The 14,459-nt window shown below is 48.6% G+C and overlaps 3 protein-coding genes across 23 annotated transcripts in view; 2 read left to right on the top strand and 1 right to left on the bottom strand.

Moving 5' to 3' along the window:
• MAPK8IP3 (mitogen-activated protein kinase 8 interacting protein 3) overlaps nt 1-4,525 on the top strand; it is a 77,015-nt gene extending 72,490 nt beyond the window's left edge. For 18 of the 19 annotated variants that reach the window (XM_058849365.1, XM_058849347.1, XM_058849360.1 and 15 more), the window contains 3 exons: nt 36-215; nt 463-606; nt 1,633-4,525. In XM_058849365.1, coding sequence (XP_058705348.1) covers nt 36-215; nt 463-606; nt 1,633-1,754 — 446 coding nt within the window. In that variant the 3' untranslated portion in view covers nt 1,755-4,525. The remainder of the gene's footprint in view (nt 1-35; nt 216-462; nt 607-1,632) is intronic. The other variant, XM_058849346.1, reaches the window with a different exon arrangement.
• Nucleotides 4,526-7,630: 3,105 nt separating this feature from the next.
• Nucleotides 7,631-10,072, bottom strand: MRPS34 (mitochondrial ribosomal protein S34). Its single transcript, XM_058850119.1, has 3 exons — nt 9,301-10,072; nt 9,157-9,199; nt 7,631-8,312 (listed from the first exon to the last, which is right to left on the bottom strand). The coding sequence occupies exons 1-3, from the start codon at nt 9,925-9,927 to the stop codon at nt 8,038-8,040; spliced, it is 945 nt and encodes a 314-aa protein (XP_058706102.1). The 5' UTR covers nt 9,928-10,072; the 3' UTR covers nt 7,631-8,037.
• Nucleotides 10,073-10,468: 396 nt separating this feature from the next.
• GLYR1 (glyoxylate reductase 1 homolog) overlaps nt 10,469-14,459 on the top strand; it is a 28,424-nt gene continuing 24,433 nt past the window's right edge. For all 3 annotated transcript variants that reach the window (XM_058850118.1, XM_058850115.1, XM_058850117.1), the window contains exons 1-2: nt 10,469-11,505; nt 13,536-13,572. In XM_058850118.1, the coding sequence (XP_058706101.1) occupies nt 11,381-11,505; nt 13,536-13,572 (162 nt within the window). In that variant the 5' untranslated portion in view covers nt 10,469-11,380. The remainder of the gene's footprint in view (nt 11,506-13,535; nt 13,573-14,459) is intronic.

The following is a 14,459-nucleotide window of genomic DNA, read 5'->3' as shown; positions in this document are numbered from 1 at the left end:
CTATCACTGATGGTGTTCCTGCTCCCTGTCTCCAGCCAACAAGACTTCACCAACCTCTGGAGAGGGCAGTCGCTCCGGTGGGGTCATCCACGTGTATGGTGATGACAACAGTGACAAATCTGCCAGCAGCTTCATTCCGTACTGCTCCATGGCTCAGGCACAGCTCTGCTTCCATGGCCACCGTGATGCTGTCAAGTTCTTCGTCTCTGTGCCTGGTAAGGATGTGCACAGTCCTCCCTCAGCAAGGGCATGTCCCTCCACTCTTCTGTAGCAGGGGCTGATCTGCAGCAGACTAGGGTTCAGGCCATGGCTGGCACTTCCAGTGGTTCACACATCCATGTTTAAAGTGGAGTGACTGCCAGATATGACTAGCAGAAAGAATTGCTCTGCACAATATGTTTGTGTGTGTGAACTGTGTGAGGGCTGAGCAGAGGCTCTGACAGCACCTCTGTCCTCTCCTAGGCAATGTCCTTGCGACCCTGAATGGGAGTGTGTTGGACAGCCCTTCGGAGAACCCCAGCACAGCAGCCACTGAGACTGAGGGGCAGAAGCTAAAGAACGTCCTGGTGCTGAGTGGAGGAGAAGGGTACATCGATTTCCGGATTGGTAAGTGCCCTTGGTGGGAGGCATCTGGAAAGGTGGTGGGTGCATAGCTGTGGTCATGGAGTAAGGCATCACTGTTGTGGGGAGGCAAAGCAGAAAAGCCCCGCACTGTTTCTCCTGCATCTGGCTGGGAGGGCAATTAAGGATTTTCCTTGCACAGCACATGGCTGTCAACCTGTGCCCTGTGGCTGCAGTGCCACATGGCTGTAACGATGCCTGCAAAATTGAGAACAAAACAACACCCTTTAGAGACAATATTAATATAGGAAGTAATATAAAAGCAGGTCTTTAACTGGAGGCCTCCAGGTACAGTATACACATATGGTATAGGACTTCTACAATTTTGTAAGTTAAACAAATTAATATATTTAACAAATATTGTCCAGTCAGAAGAGCAGTTGGTTAGGTAATTTTCCCCAGGTTCTGCCCCTCTGGAGTTGGTCCAAGAGCTTTGCCACACATTTATTATGCCTGTGATTCATGGTAAAAAGCAATGTGTCCTTGGTTGACTAAAGATGCAAGGCTAAATAGTATATCAGGAATGTGTTAGTAGGTTAGCTTACTGTTCTAAAATGTAGGGGGAAAGGGCAGGAAAAGTACTGGGAGCTACCGCCATGCATTAGCAATCGACAAAGCTACAAATATATGAAAACTATCATAAAATAGCATCAGTATGAATGGCTTTGGAAAGAACAAATGCATCTGTGCCACTGGCTCCATACATTGCTGCCCCACCACAATCATCTATGCTGCTGAGGGTGCTCTGTGTGTAAACATTGGCTTCCCTGAAAGGAAGGGTGTTTTTTGCTGCTGCTGGAGCTAGTTTGTCCCATCCATGCAGTCCAGCTTCAGAAAAGAATGGGGTTGCTGTAAATGTTCTCCAGGCACAGAAAAAGATCTCAGCTCACAGTGTCTGTTACCAGACTGCTGGGACTCTAAAAGGGGTATTGGCCTCTTTGGAGTATTCCAGAGCAGTACACTATGGCATTTTCTTTCCTGACATTTTTACTCTCTTTATTCTCTGTTCAGGGGATGGAGAAGATGATGAGACGGAAGAGAATGCAGGAGATGGCACCCAGGTGAAGCCAATACTTTCCAAGGCTGAACGGAGCCACATTATTGTGTGGCAGGTATCATACATCCCTGAGTGAGAATTCCTCTTTTCCCACAATGTAAGTGTCCCTCCTCCCGCCCGAATGCCATGATGTACATACAGAACGCCTGCATTATAACTCCTTCTGGAAACTGACCCTGGACAACTGCAACGGTTCCTGCCTTGGACTGTGACCCCCTTGAACCTCTGAACTTGCAGCTTTCATCTCAGGCCCGTATGCTTTTGGCATGGTTAGGTTCTTGTTCTGCTCTGGAGCTGGTATCTAAAAGGAGAAGAATGGCAGTACACCATGAAGTGAGCTTGGAGCCAGGACTGTGGGAAACCTTTGCCCAATGTCAGGAGGGGCAGCTGGAGGGGAGTGGCTAAGGTTCTTGGGTAGGTTGCCTCACTCCCACCTGCATGAGAAAGAAGTGTGTCCCCCAGGTATTCCCTGCTAAAGCAGTGATGGTGAATCACTTCTGCAGCACCCCAGCAGAAATCCTTCTAGTTCATGGGTAGACTCTTCATCTTATCCTTATTCACCCTTAAGCACAGAATAACATCCTCTGGACTTAGAGAAACCAATGTCCAAGGAACCCTCCAAAGAGCATCATGGTTTCAGCAGCACTTTGGCTGTGGGGCTGGAGAAGGCAGCAGCACCCTTACTGTGGGGATCACATCCTCCATCTTTGCAGGGGGAAAGTCCTTTCCTTTACTGCTGCTGTTGCCTCGGCAGTCATGTGCTGGGAGCCTGCCTGTGTGTGTCCCAAGAGAATTGTTTTGTGGGCTCAAATGGGAGATAGGTGTTTGATTGTCAATGCCAAACAGGCATAGTAGCAAAAGGGTACTGGAATGTTGCTTTTTTAAGACCAGAAAAGGCAACGCTTTTAACTTCCCTTCCGAAAATTCCATACAGAAAATTCCATACTCCTGAGTTCATTCTGAAAGGTTCATGTGGTGGTTATCTCTGCTTTGCATTTGGTGGCTTTTAAAAGACAGGCAAGGGCAGATGGTGTTGATCTGCTGTGACTTCTACATTAACACATTGAGATTGCCTCATCTCAAGGCTGTGTCTTCTTTTTAGGACCTGCTGGAAGGAGATCTCTTTTCACAAAGACTTGGAAAACAGAGACTTGGCAGTTGGTTAGGAAAGACTGGACAAGTGCAGTCAAGGCTATGTCTCACCTGATGTCACACAGAAAAAGGAACTGAGGCTAGATTCCTGACATCTTTTACCTAACATCACAAGCAGTGACTATGCTAGTAAGTAGTTTGAAAAGATGGAAATTTCTGACTCCTGGAAAAAATTGACAGCCCCCAAGAAAAGTGGTGATAGCCCTTTCTGTCTAAGCAATGCTGAGTGATTGCAGATAAGCATCCTGCTTACAAAACAAGCAGCAAAAAATGGGCCCAGGGTGAGTGGTTTTGAGCTCAAGATGCAGAATATGGAAGTTCCAGGTGTAGAGGTATGTTCTCCCTTTCTGACATGGTCCTGCAAGGACAAATTCTGTGTCCCTTGAACATTGTTTTCTGGGTGTGCAGGACTAGGGCAAATTGCATTTGTTAGTGATGAATTTGGAAGCTCGTGATGGTCATCTTGTTTCTTCCTTGACCTGTACAGCACTCCAGGGTTCACAAAGATGTCCTTGTGACAGTATGGGGACAGCTGGGAAAGCCTCCATCTCCTCTTCCACTGTGTCCTGTGCTTGCTGCCATGGATCAGGTTTGCAGGTCCTGGTGTGCTGCAGGGATGCCATATTCCCAGGGGATGCTTTAATGTGGCATCTCTCCTGACACAGCAGCACCAAAACACTTTTTGTATCCACAGTTCAGGAAAGGTTGAGGCATAAATTTTCCCTGCAAAAAAGCAGGAGACACCTCTGGTGAACAGAGGCCTCAGCCAGCCACAGTGGTGCCCATGCTACGTGTCAGCAGTGCTGGTGACATGAACCACCACACCACTCCTCCCCAAGCCAGGAATCCAGCTGGAGGGCATCTTCCGGGTGTCTGCATACTGGGCTCTGTGACTGGCACGAGGTTAAGGGATGTTTTGAGCCAGTGCCTGCATGTTGGGGGAGCTTTCACCAGGGACATTTTGCTGGGGCACTGCTGACTGTTCCAGGCATCTCATTCACTTTCGCCATATGCGCTCTGTTAGGAAGACTTCTTTGGATTCCAATACACAGTGCATTGAAGTTAACAATACAACATTTAGAGCACAGATTCCACTGTCATGTAATATTTCATCAGTTAGGGCCAGGCAAATTTCAGAATTTGGGCTACCTGAAGGGAAAAAAAGAAGCCCTCGTAGGGTTTAGTTCCTTAGTTCTGTCAACACTTTCATAGGAAAGTCAGAATTTGTACCCCTGACTGTTCTGTTACTGGTTTGAACAGTTGAAGAGACAGCACTTGGTCTCCTGTCACCCACTGGGCCCTAACAACATGATGGAACCTCCCATCAGGTTCCTTTCCAACTCAATGCTGCGTTTTCCTCCAAGAGAAGCACATGGCCCAGAGGGGCAGCTGCAAGGGGGATACCCAGCCTCCACTGATAGCTCCTGCGGCCTTGGGTGGCTCCTGGGCATCAAGGTGAAAACTGACTGGCTTCAGTACGCTTCTCTGTCATATCTCCACTGTGATGTATGTAAAGTATCTTGTATGTTACAAAAGGATTTTTAAAAGTGTCTTAAGGCCTGTAAACTCCGCTGTTTGGTCTGAAGATGGCATTCTGTAAAGAGCCTGCTGTACGAATACATTCCCGTGCTTTGTCCCCTATGCTATCAACAACAAACCGTATCTGTTCTGTATGTAATAAACATGTTAACATCAGCTTGGGCAGTGTGTTGTGTTCCTATGAAGGCACTGGGATTGATGCTCAGTCTTTAACAGGACACTTGCAAGGATGGGAATGCAGCTCAAGTGTTCCCTGTTGAGCAGTTCAAGAGCAAGAAATGAAATGTGGATGGGTCACAAGGTGAGAGCAGAAGGGGCTGATCCAGCAAGCAACAGTGCAATCTGTAGCTTGTACCAGTGGCAGAAATAAATGGTGAAAATAAAAGGTGGCACAACTTCAGAACTAGAAGCTGGAGCAGAGAAGCATTCTGCTGGCTTCCTGCAACTTTAGTCAGGGTGGCTCTTTCAGGTGAACTGCCAGGGATAACACATTGGGTCATTTTTCAATACTGTACAGATTGGCACTTCACAGTCCCATAGGCATCAGTGATAACAGCATCATTTGATCGCAGGGAGCTTGCTCCTCAGTCCCAGCAGCATTTGGACACCTTCAACTATTTTGTAGAACTGCATTGATTCAAGGGCTAGACATAGCAATGTACAAGGGAACTATGTCCTTAGGACTGGAGAGGTGCTCCAGGATCTTCTGCCCTAAGGCAAGTCACCTCCACACCACTGTGGTGTGGCACAGGTCAGGGTGTAGTGAAACTGGCAATGCCTCTGCAGTTAATGGAGGTACCTCAACAGCGAGGTTTGGAAACATGTGCTATGATCCATCCTAAATCCCTGGGGCTGCACCCTTTGAAACGGGCAGGAGCAGTTTGAGCAGAGCTGTGGAGGCCCAGGGGCCTATTACCAAAATGCCTCAACCCTGGGGGGGCAGAGGCAAAAGGGGAGAGATGCCTATATAGAACAGTAAGAAAAGGCCTCCCTCCCATGGGCCTTTTGCAGCCACATGTTATTTTGGGTTCTGGTGTTCTGATAGTGTGTGGGGATTGATGTCACCCTTGATCAGCCCCTGTTTACCATTCAGGTACCCTTCCTAGAATGTTCTTCCTTCCCTTAACCTCCACTGGCTCTGTTTTGTCACATTGTTCCACCCCTGTTATCCCCTTGGTTCTCCCAACCTTTATCTACTCCCCTGCACCTCTTTCCCTTGTCCCTATTGGACCCTGACCCTCAGATCTGCCCATTTTGCCCCTCATTTAACTCTGTGCCCTTAACCCAATCCTTGGTTGTTGTCCCTACACCTATTCAAAGCTGTGTTCAATAAACCAGTTGATGGATTGCAAAAAGAAGAATCCATCCCTTTGTCAGCATTTTCTATGATGTGCTCTGGGCCCCAGGAATGCTAGTCACTCTCAGGATCTCGTTGCGGCATGCACTGTAACACAGGGCCCTGGGTTAAGTACACCCATGTCTGGTGGCTAAGAAAGCATATCACTGCCAACACCCTTCAAACAATCCCCCTGTGTTGGTAAACTATCTGTGAGGTAACATACAAGTTTGGGAGGCCCATCAGAGCTCACAGCATGTTCTGAGCATGGAATCCAACACACACCCAACAGGCTGTGCAGCTTCCCAGAAGGGACCTTCACTATCAGGGTAAAGCTCCCAGGCTGTCGGGGCTCTGTGAGAAGACACCCATTCCCCCAGGTGTTATGACCCTGAGCTCACCAGCAGGTCCTAACTGTCCTGATCAGTGCCACCTAGACCCCCACCTTTACAGGGCCCCTTTCCTCCTATGGCCCAGGAGCCTCACTGAAGCACAACCTGGAGTCTTCAACTGTCTGTTTCCAGCCACCCCTGGATAGACTCCTTGGAACTGGGGGGCTGCATTTTGGCTACATCATCTTCAGAGATTCACCCAAGCTTTTAGGTGAGTCTATGCCTTATCAGCTACATCTGGTTTTGCTGCTGGCTTGGCTCCCTGGTAAGGGTGGCCCATGACCCTTGACTTTTGGTCACAGGTCATTTCTTGCCTTTCTGGGGCTGCTGTGATCAGCACTTGGGTCTGTCCACTGTGGTCAGATTCTGTGTGCCCCCTCAGGGAGACAACTTCTCTGCTGGTGCTACATTCAGATCCTGACTGGATTCACAACTACACCTCCCTCCCATCTCCATTTTTCTTGGTTTGTGTTCAGTAATACCTCAGTCACAGTGAGGACAGGAAGACATGAGCTCAGCTCAGTGCCCAGCAGTGAATTATGGGAATCGGTCAAACTACCTTCCAGCCACAGCAACTGCCATGGGAAGGCTCACAGCCCTCAAACTGTGCATTTAACACTACTCCTGATTCTCCCTCTCCTGTATTCTCCCATTCCTTCTGAAGCCAGAGAACTAGATCTGGCACATGCTCTTCAGTGCTCCTGCCACAACAAGGCAGGCTCAGTTCTTCCCAGACTCTGCTCCTTGTCACAGGACCAGCTTATAACTCACAAGAAAAGCTTTCCTTCATATCCCATGGCACCTTAATCCTTCAGGGGCCTCTGGTGAGGAAATGGAAATACAGGTAGCCACTGTCAATCCATGTGCTCCTGACTGATGACAGCCATTTCCTGCTGGCTGGGGCCACATGTTACCAGCCTCATCCAGGCCACACACACTGGGTTGAGCAGAGTCCCATTTGTGCTCTCCCTCACTAAATCCCTTCAGGCTATTTGTGATTTCAGGATGCTGCAGTAAATGGAACACCACCTCCTGACTACCTGCAGACACAGGGACTAAAAAGTTACTTCTGCAGGGAATTGATCTATAAAGCTGAACAGCTCTTGTGCTCCTTTCACCCACACCCAGACCAGACCCTCCAACAGCCTTTGACACAGCAGCAGCATTTGCAGCCATTGCGTAAGATGAAATACCAGGAACTGTGCTCAGGAGCTCCATGTTTTAATGTTCATAACATGCTGCCCTGGAACAAGGATAATTTACATTTGGCTTCAAATGGTAAGAGCCCACCTCCTTTGCATCACCAGAATTAAAATTATCCTATCTCTTGACAGCCATCTTTGGGAGTAAGAGATGGATATCTCTGGAATAGCTTAGTATTGAAGTCATGTTCCTCACTTCTTGTTCACTGCCTTCACATGCAAGTAACCCAGAACATTCTGCTGTGTTCACAGAACCAGATGCTGTGCCTGAGCTAATGGCTCTGCATTTGGCTGCCATGATGATTTCCAGGCATTGAAAAAAAATCATGAGTTTTCTTAGAACTGTGCTGCAAAATTAAGAAAACTTTTATTTCCATTTGCAGATACATTTTTTCACAGCTCTGTGAAATACTGTGATATTCACAGTAATTTTTGTGTGATTCACGCAGGACCCAAGTTGTGTAAAAAATTTTATGCTCCAAAGAACTGCAGCTGGCTGACTGGAGCTGTGTATTTAGAGACTATCCAAGGAATCAATTTTGCTGACTGAAATCAAAGTTATGGAAGAGGAGTCTATCTGCAGCTTCCCTTTCAGATGAGGTGACTGTAGAGGGCTGAGGAGAAAGCTGGAAACATACCACCATAATGAGCACAGAGGGACTCTCTAAGACCCCTTATGCACTGGGCTTCTAACAGGCAGCGAGAGCACATGGGATGCTCAGAACACATAACAAGTCTTTATACTAGTGTCCCTGCAGCTTTTTTCTTTGCCTGATCTTGGGGAGAGGCCAGCACCTTCTCGAGATCAATAATTGGCTCCATGATTGGTTTTCCCTCCTTCTGCCACTGTGCAAGGATCATGGCTCGGAGCAGTGGTGGGTAGGGCAGGAAATGAACAGTCTCCTCAGGCACTGGGGTGAATTTCTTGAAGGCCTCCTCCTCGTGTTTCGGCACCATACGCCAATCGTGGTACATGGCTTTGTCAATCTCCCTCACTTTCTCTTCAGTTTTACCTGGGAAAAGATGATGAACACCAGTGGGTAACACCATCACAAAAATCTGACTCCAGACACATCGTTAACTCTTTGGCACCCAAAATGCTACAACAGGCAAGAGTAAACAGTTTTCAAAGAGCTGGATAAATTATTCCCTGCTACACTATAGCATCTTACTTCTGTCCTTGAGAATTGAAATAGAAACAGGCTAGAAGGACTACAGGCAAGATGTTCCAGCCTTGTGGACGACACCCTCTCTTAATTTATAGTTTTGCTTTGTCTCTCTCAAGTTCCATTGCCATGGCTAAGGAACAAGAGTAATTTCTCCCTACAATGATGAAAGCTTCCTGGAAAACCAAGTGTTAAAAGTTCTCAACAACTTAAAAGCCTTTGAATGAGTACTATTTCAGTAATTCCAGTAAGGGAAATTTATATACTTAATATAAAACAGCTCTAAAAAGGAAAACTCACTCATACAACTCCAATCATTATTTCAAAATTCTAGTGAAACAACTTACTTGCCATTGCACTTTTTCCTTTTTAGTGACAATTTTAATTGGAATACCGTCACACTCATATTGTGTCATGCTTTGAAAGTCTCAGAATAGTCACTCATCTAATATGATTTTAGTGCTGCTGTTCCCCAAGGTCATACTGTACTGGCTCACCCACAGCATTCCTTGGAAAGACATTCTGAAGTAGCTAGATCCCAGCTTTTGAAACGCGGGGAACTTCTTTTCCAATTGGAAGATCTGAGAAAAACAAATTTCCCAGGCAGGTAGCCCACGATTTCCCTCCCACCCTCACGCACCCGGTACTCTCTAGCCCTGTCCCCATGTGTGGGAAAACGAGCCGGTTTTACCTTTGAAAGTCAGGTAGCCCCAGGCTCTTCCATGGTCCATGTTCTGCAAAGAAAAGAGGAACCCGTTGAGAGTGGGTCGCGGCGGACCGGCGGGCGGGAGCTCCGCAGAGCGCAGCGGGGCGGCGGGCAGGACGGGGCAGGTACCTCGGCCATGTAGTCCGCCTTCACCTTGGTGATGACCCAGTAGCAGGGCTCGTCGTGCGCCCACAGCCAGGACTTGCGGGTTACGGTGCGGCCCACGCCGAAGCGCGGCAGGCGGCAGAGCAGCGCGAACAGCCGGTTCTCGTTCCGCACGTCCTCCCAGGCCCGCACGGGCAGCCGCTTCTGCGTCAGCGGTCGCCGCATGGTCTCGTAGTCCACGGAGAAGCGCTGAGAGTCTCGCGGCCGATCCTTCAGCGCCCGATACTCGCGGATCTTCTTGGCCATGGCGGCGATGGGCCGGTGCAGCTTCTTGCGGGCCATGGCGACGGTCGAGGGCGCGGAGCCGAGCAGAACCGAGAACCGTACCCGGACCCACCGATCCCACCTCTTCCGGAAGCCGTGCCGTGTCCCGCGGAAGTCGCCCCGCCCGTCGTGAGGCACAGCCGCAGCGTTCCGCGTGGCCCAGCCGCCCGCGGTGGGCACTCTCCGGCTGTTGCCCGCAGAGCGCATGGCGTGCCGCGGCCTCCCGCTGTGGTGTGGACCTGCCGGTGCCAGCAGGCCCGGCGCGGCCTGACGGTTCTGTGTGCTGGGCGGCTCTCGGGGGAGCCGGGCTTGGTTGTTGACAGGCATCTGAACAGCGTCTGGTTTAGAAAAATCTGCGCAGATTCAGCTATGTCAGGGAAAGTTCAAAGCCTGAGTAAACTAGATTTTAGGTCGATTAAAGCAACAGGTTTGGCCCAATCTTCAGTCAGAGGCTGGGCCACGAGCAAGGAGCTGGGTCATGGAACTCTATACTGGGATAAGACAAAATTCTTCTGACCGGCTCCAGCCATGGAATACTAGCACAGTTCGGCCACACTTTTAGTAAGTAGACTTATAAGCAGAAACTGCATAGGTCAGTCCCTGGATTTTGGCAATAGACTGGTAAATTAAATCTGACAGAAGAGTTTAATTTTTTCTTTGAAATCCCTATGTTAAAGGAAGTTCAACAACTCCAGCGTTGCTGCGATGTCCTATATTGAAGGCATTCAGGACACTGCGTGGGTTTTTCCAGCAGCCAAGATGAACGTGTGAGGAGAAAGGGGTGTGTTCATGTGTGCTACACATAAAAAAAGTAAACCACACATTAAAAAATCTGACAATCCTAAGACTAATATGGTGCATCTCTTGAAAAAAGACAGGGGCATAGGAGTAAGCAGGAGCTACCTGACTGAGAAACACCAGTTTAGAATAAAATACTTGATCTCAATCCACACAAATTTGGGGAAATAGCAGAGCAGTTAAACCACTTATTACAGGGTACAGATTTGGGAGCTTGTACCCAGGAGTTGTGAAGCACAAGGATCAAGCTCGTGTCCATTTAAGACACCCATGCATCAGTTTCTGTGAGCCCACAGAGGAGAAGAGATGACAAGAATGCTTGAAAAAAATGTGAAATTTGCTTTGTTAGATGGACAGAAATTAAAAGCATCACCACACACAGCAAGTCATCACGGAAAACGATGCAGCTCCACAACAGCTGACCACATACGGCGTCTCCCCCTGCCTGTGAGAACGAGCGCAAATCATATTCCAAACCCGCCACTTCCTGGTATGGCCCCGCGGGGGATACATATGCAGTCCAAGGGCAGCGAGCAGCGGCACCAGCGGAGCCCGGTTACTGCTTCATAAGGGGAACTCTCAAAGAAACCGCTGTAAAATCCGGGGTGCTGCAGTGCCCTTCGCTGCCCCGGCACAAACATGGACCCGCCAGACGTGGGGGCGGCAGCCACCACCAGAGTGGCCCAGCAGAGTAACACCACCTCACGGGCTGCCACCGGCACTTCCCACGATGCGCTCGGCACACAGCGCTCCTTCCACCGCCACTTCCAACGCTCCACATGAGCTCCTGCGCGACAGCTCCTTCGATCCCACGTCCGGCGGGTAGCCCCAGGAACATCCGACTAGAGAGGCCGGTGATCCTCACTCCTACCTCAGCCCCGCCCCGCGCACTAATGGGAACCACGGCCGGCACAACGAGGAGGGAGAAGGGAGAGGCCGCTGACAGCCCTACCGCCCATGTGACGGACCGCCTGCCCACGTGATGGGTCCACCCAATGGGCGCGGCCGCCGCTTCCCTCCCGCTGCTCCCGGCAGCCCCTGCGCGGCGCGGCCGGTCTGTGTCGGTAAGATGGCGGCCGTGAGTCTGAGGCTCGGAGACCTGGTGTGGTGAGTGGCGGCGCGGGCTGGGTAGCGGCTGCGGAGCATGGTGGCTCAGGCGCCTTTAGGAGAATCCGGCTGCGGCTGCGGAGACGCAGGCGGGGCTGCACCCAGCCTTGGGAACGACGCAGCGGGAGCCGAGTCGGGCTGGGCCGCGCTGGGCGCTGTCAGCTCGCGGTCGACTCTGGGGAGCGGGTGCGGGCAAGGGTGGGGCTTGGCAGGGCAGGGCAGTGATGGGGCCGCTGCCGGGTTGCGCGTATCGTCGCCGCCGTCCTTGGGGCAGTGTGGGAGGAGCGGCGGGAGGCAGCCCGGAGCTAGGGCACCGGGCCGGCGGGAGGTGGGCTGGGCTGTGAGCTGGGCCGGCACTGGAGGCTGGCGGGGGCGGTGCATGATGGAAGCTGTGTCAGATGGAGGGATGCGGGAAGCGGGACGGAAGGATGTACGCTGCGGGGTTCCTTGGTAAGCATGGGCTCAGCTCCCGAGGGATGCGAGAAAGGTTAGAGATAGAAGGTGTTTAGGGAGAGCCACGGCACCGTTTCATGACAATGGTTTAATGAAGCGACACAACAATCCAGCGTTTCGTTGCAAGTTGGGGTGTCCCTGTGGAAGCCCCCAGAAGCCATTTCCCCTTGTCACTGCACTCTTACCCTAAGATAGTCAGAGCTGTGATTTTGTGTTTCCTGGTCGGGAGAAGTAAGAGCATTCCACTGTGCCCTGTGAGCACCGATTAAATGTATAGGTTCTGCTATGCTGAATGGGCTAGGCTGTCCTGCCAGGGCTCAGAGAAGTAGCTAATTCCCAACACATAAATGCATGCATTTATACTGATAACCCAGATAAAAAGAAGTATGTGCTTCAGGCTGTGACAACTGCAGCTCTCATCTGAAAAATTTACAGTGCTGAGAAGTTGTCTAATTTATATAGCAAAATAAGCAAACATTAGTTACTTTTAGCATATTTCTTTCAGATGAGATTTTGGGGAGTGTTCTGCTCTCAATGTTGGACTGCAGATTATCCTGCTTTAGTTTTGTACATGACAGCCAGGTACTGTCCCTAGAGCTGTTGCAGGGAACTTTTAACAACCAGACAGCAATAGCAGAAAGGGTTTGCTGATTTTTTTTCTCAGTACAGGAATGGGAGCATTGAATATGAGACATGGTCATAGTCACAGCTCTTGATGGTGTTCCTGCCTGCACCCTGGCTTCTGAATCATCTGGGCAGTATTGCCATCTCAGGGGGCTGCAGTGCCACTTGCTGAGAAGTTTTGTGTCAGGAGTTGTTGGGCCCCACAGGTTCTTTGCCTGTCTCTTGCAAGACAGTTACTAATGGGGTTTTGAGAGTACTGCAGCACAAGTCAGTGACAAGGGTGAAATAAGGATAAAGCTCACCCGGAAAGCTGGTGAGCTGAGGGCAAAGACTAATGTCTCTTTCTCCTCTGTGATTATTTCCAATATTGCCTAGTTTTCATAATGGAAATATTTGCAAGTGTAGAAAGTAGACTTTCCTACCTGTTTTTTAATGACTCTTCGTATTTTTAGTTAGTGTGGGGGTAAGCACCTGAAGAAAGTGATAGTGTTGAACCTGTTGTGGGGATCCTGCCATTAGTGCTTTCCTGTGAGAATCAGAACCTCAGATTTCTAAGCTGGGAAATGGTGGCTGCTCTGCTCACCAACTTCTCTAGATAGGCAGATAGACATTCTCAACCTGAATTGTGGTCTGATTGCCTGCACCAGTGCTTTTTTTCAGTTCCATATGATGAAATATCCACGCTTATGGTGCTGCAGTGGCTATTTCTTTTGTATCTTGCAGGCAGTGTAGCTGCTGCTCTTCTCTTCAGTTCTGACTGTCCAGCAAGGTCAAACAGACTGTCCAGAGACCTGAGTTAGGTGCAGATGTCAGCCATGTGTCCTGCCTTACATAGAAGGTTTGGACTGCAAATTGTAATTAATATGAAAAGTGACAAAAATGTGAAAAAGCAGGCACTGGGATAGTTGTTTTTTTCTCTGATTCTAGTGCCTAATACTTTATTTTTTCTCTAGGGGGAAGCTGGGCCGCTACCCTCCATGGCCAGGGAAGGTGAGGTTTGTTTGTATTTATTGTTGCTGTCTTAGTTTTCATGGCTTGTGTTTTGTTTTTTTTTTTTTTGTTTGGGTGCACATTGTGTTGTGTTTTCCTTCTGTGTAGGAATTGCTTTGCCTGAAAGCACATATACCCCACAAATATAAAGTGTGAACTAGTTTAGGGCTTTATTTGATCTATTATCTCAGTCTGTCAGTAACAGGCAGTAGTTCATGTGGAATGAAAAGCAGAGACACAGCTCTGGAATTGCTAATGTTTCCCAAATGTAGTTGTTTAATCCCTGTCACTTTCTGCAAGACACATTTCTTCCATAATAAGCTGGTTAACAGTACTGTGTTAAATAATAGACATAAGGAGTCTGGCTTCTCAATATACTGTTTTAAAGCTGTGGTTTTTGAGAATTATTTGGGGTAATTTGATCCTACTTCTGGTTTGGTTAGGGTTTTTTTGATTAAAGATTAAAAAAAAAAGAATTTTATATGCCATTTCTATTATTTCTACTTCTCTGAAAGACTTTTTGTCTTTTATGTCATATGAGGGCTAAGCATGCTGAGGTAACAGCATGAGTCAGGGAAAAGAATTGTCGGTGTGGCCAACAACTATAAATATTTGGTTATTGGATCAAGTTAACACCAGGTTCATGTACAGGTGTCACCTGTATAACTGAATGTTAGCTTTTCTTCTTACTAATATTTTAAACTTGATAAGTAATCTATTCTGGGAGTAAAGACAAAATTTGAATTTTAAGGATTACCTAAGTGGAACAAATTTTTATTAATGCCGGTTATCTTCCTAATCAGATTTTTAAAAAATCTATAATAGCTGAACACTGGCTGGTAAAATCACAAAATTTGTCACAATGTGCTTTTTAATTTTGATTTCTA

Source organism: Poecile atricapillus, chromosome 14 (assembly GCF_030490865.1).
Source record: "Poecile atricapillus isolate bPoeAtr1 chromosome 14, bPoeAtr1.hap1, whole genome shotgun sequence".
Lineage (NCBI taxonomy): Eukaryota > Metazoa > Chordata > Aves > Passeriformes > Paridae > Poecile > Poecile atricapillus.
The sequence above is the reverse complement of the archived record's forward strand: the minus strand, read 5'-3'. Positions and strand labels throughout refer to the sequence as shown.

What these genes read in the sequence shown, in the direction of transcription:
- MRPS34 (XM_058850119.1), bottom strand. Translation starts at nt 9,927, where the DNA reads ATGCCTGTCAACAACCAAGCCCGGCTCCCCCGAGAGCCGCCCAGCACA. An exon ending in AGGCGGACTACATGGCCGAG is followed by an intron (nt 9,200 to 9,300) that starts GTACCTGCCCCG and finishes TTTTCTTTGCAG; the next exon opens with AACATGGACCATGGAAGAGC. An exon ending in GGGCTACCTGACTTTCAAAG is followed by an intron (nt 8,313 to 9,156) that starts GTAAAACCGGCT and finishes ATCTTTTCCCAG; the next exon opens with GTAAAACTGAAGAGAAAGTG.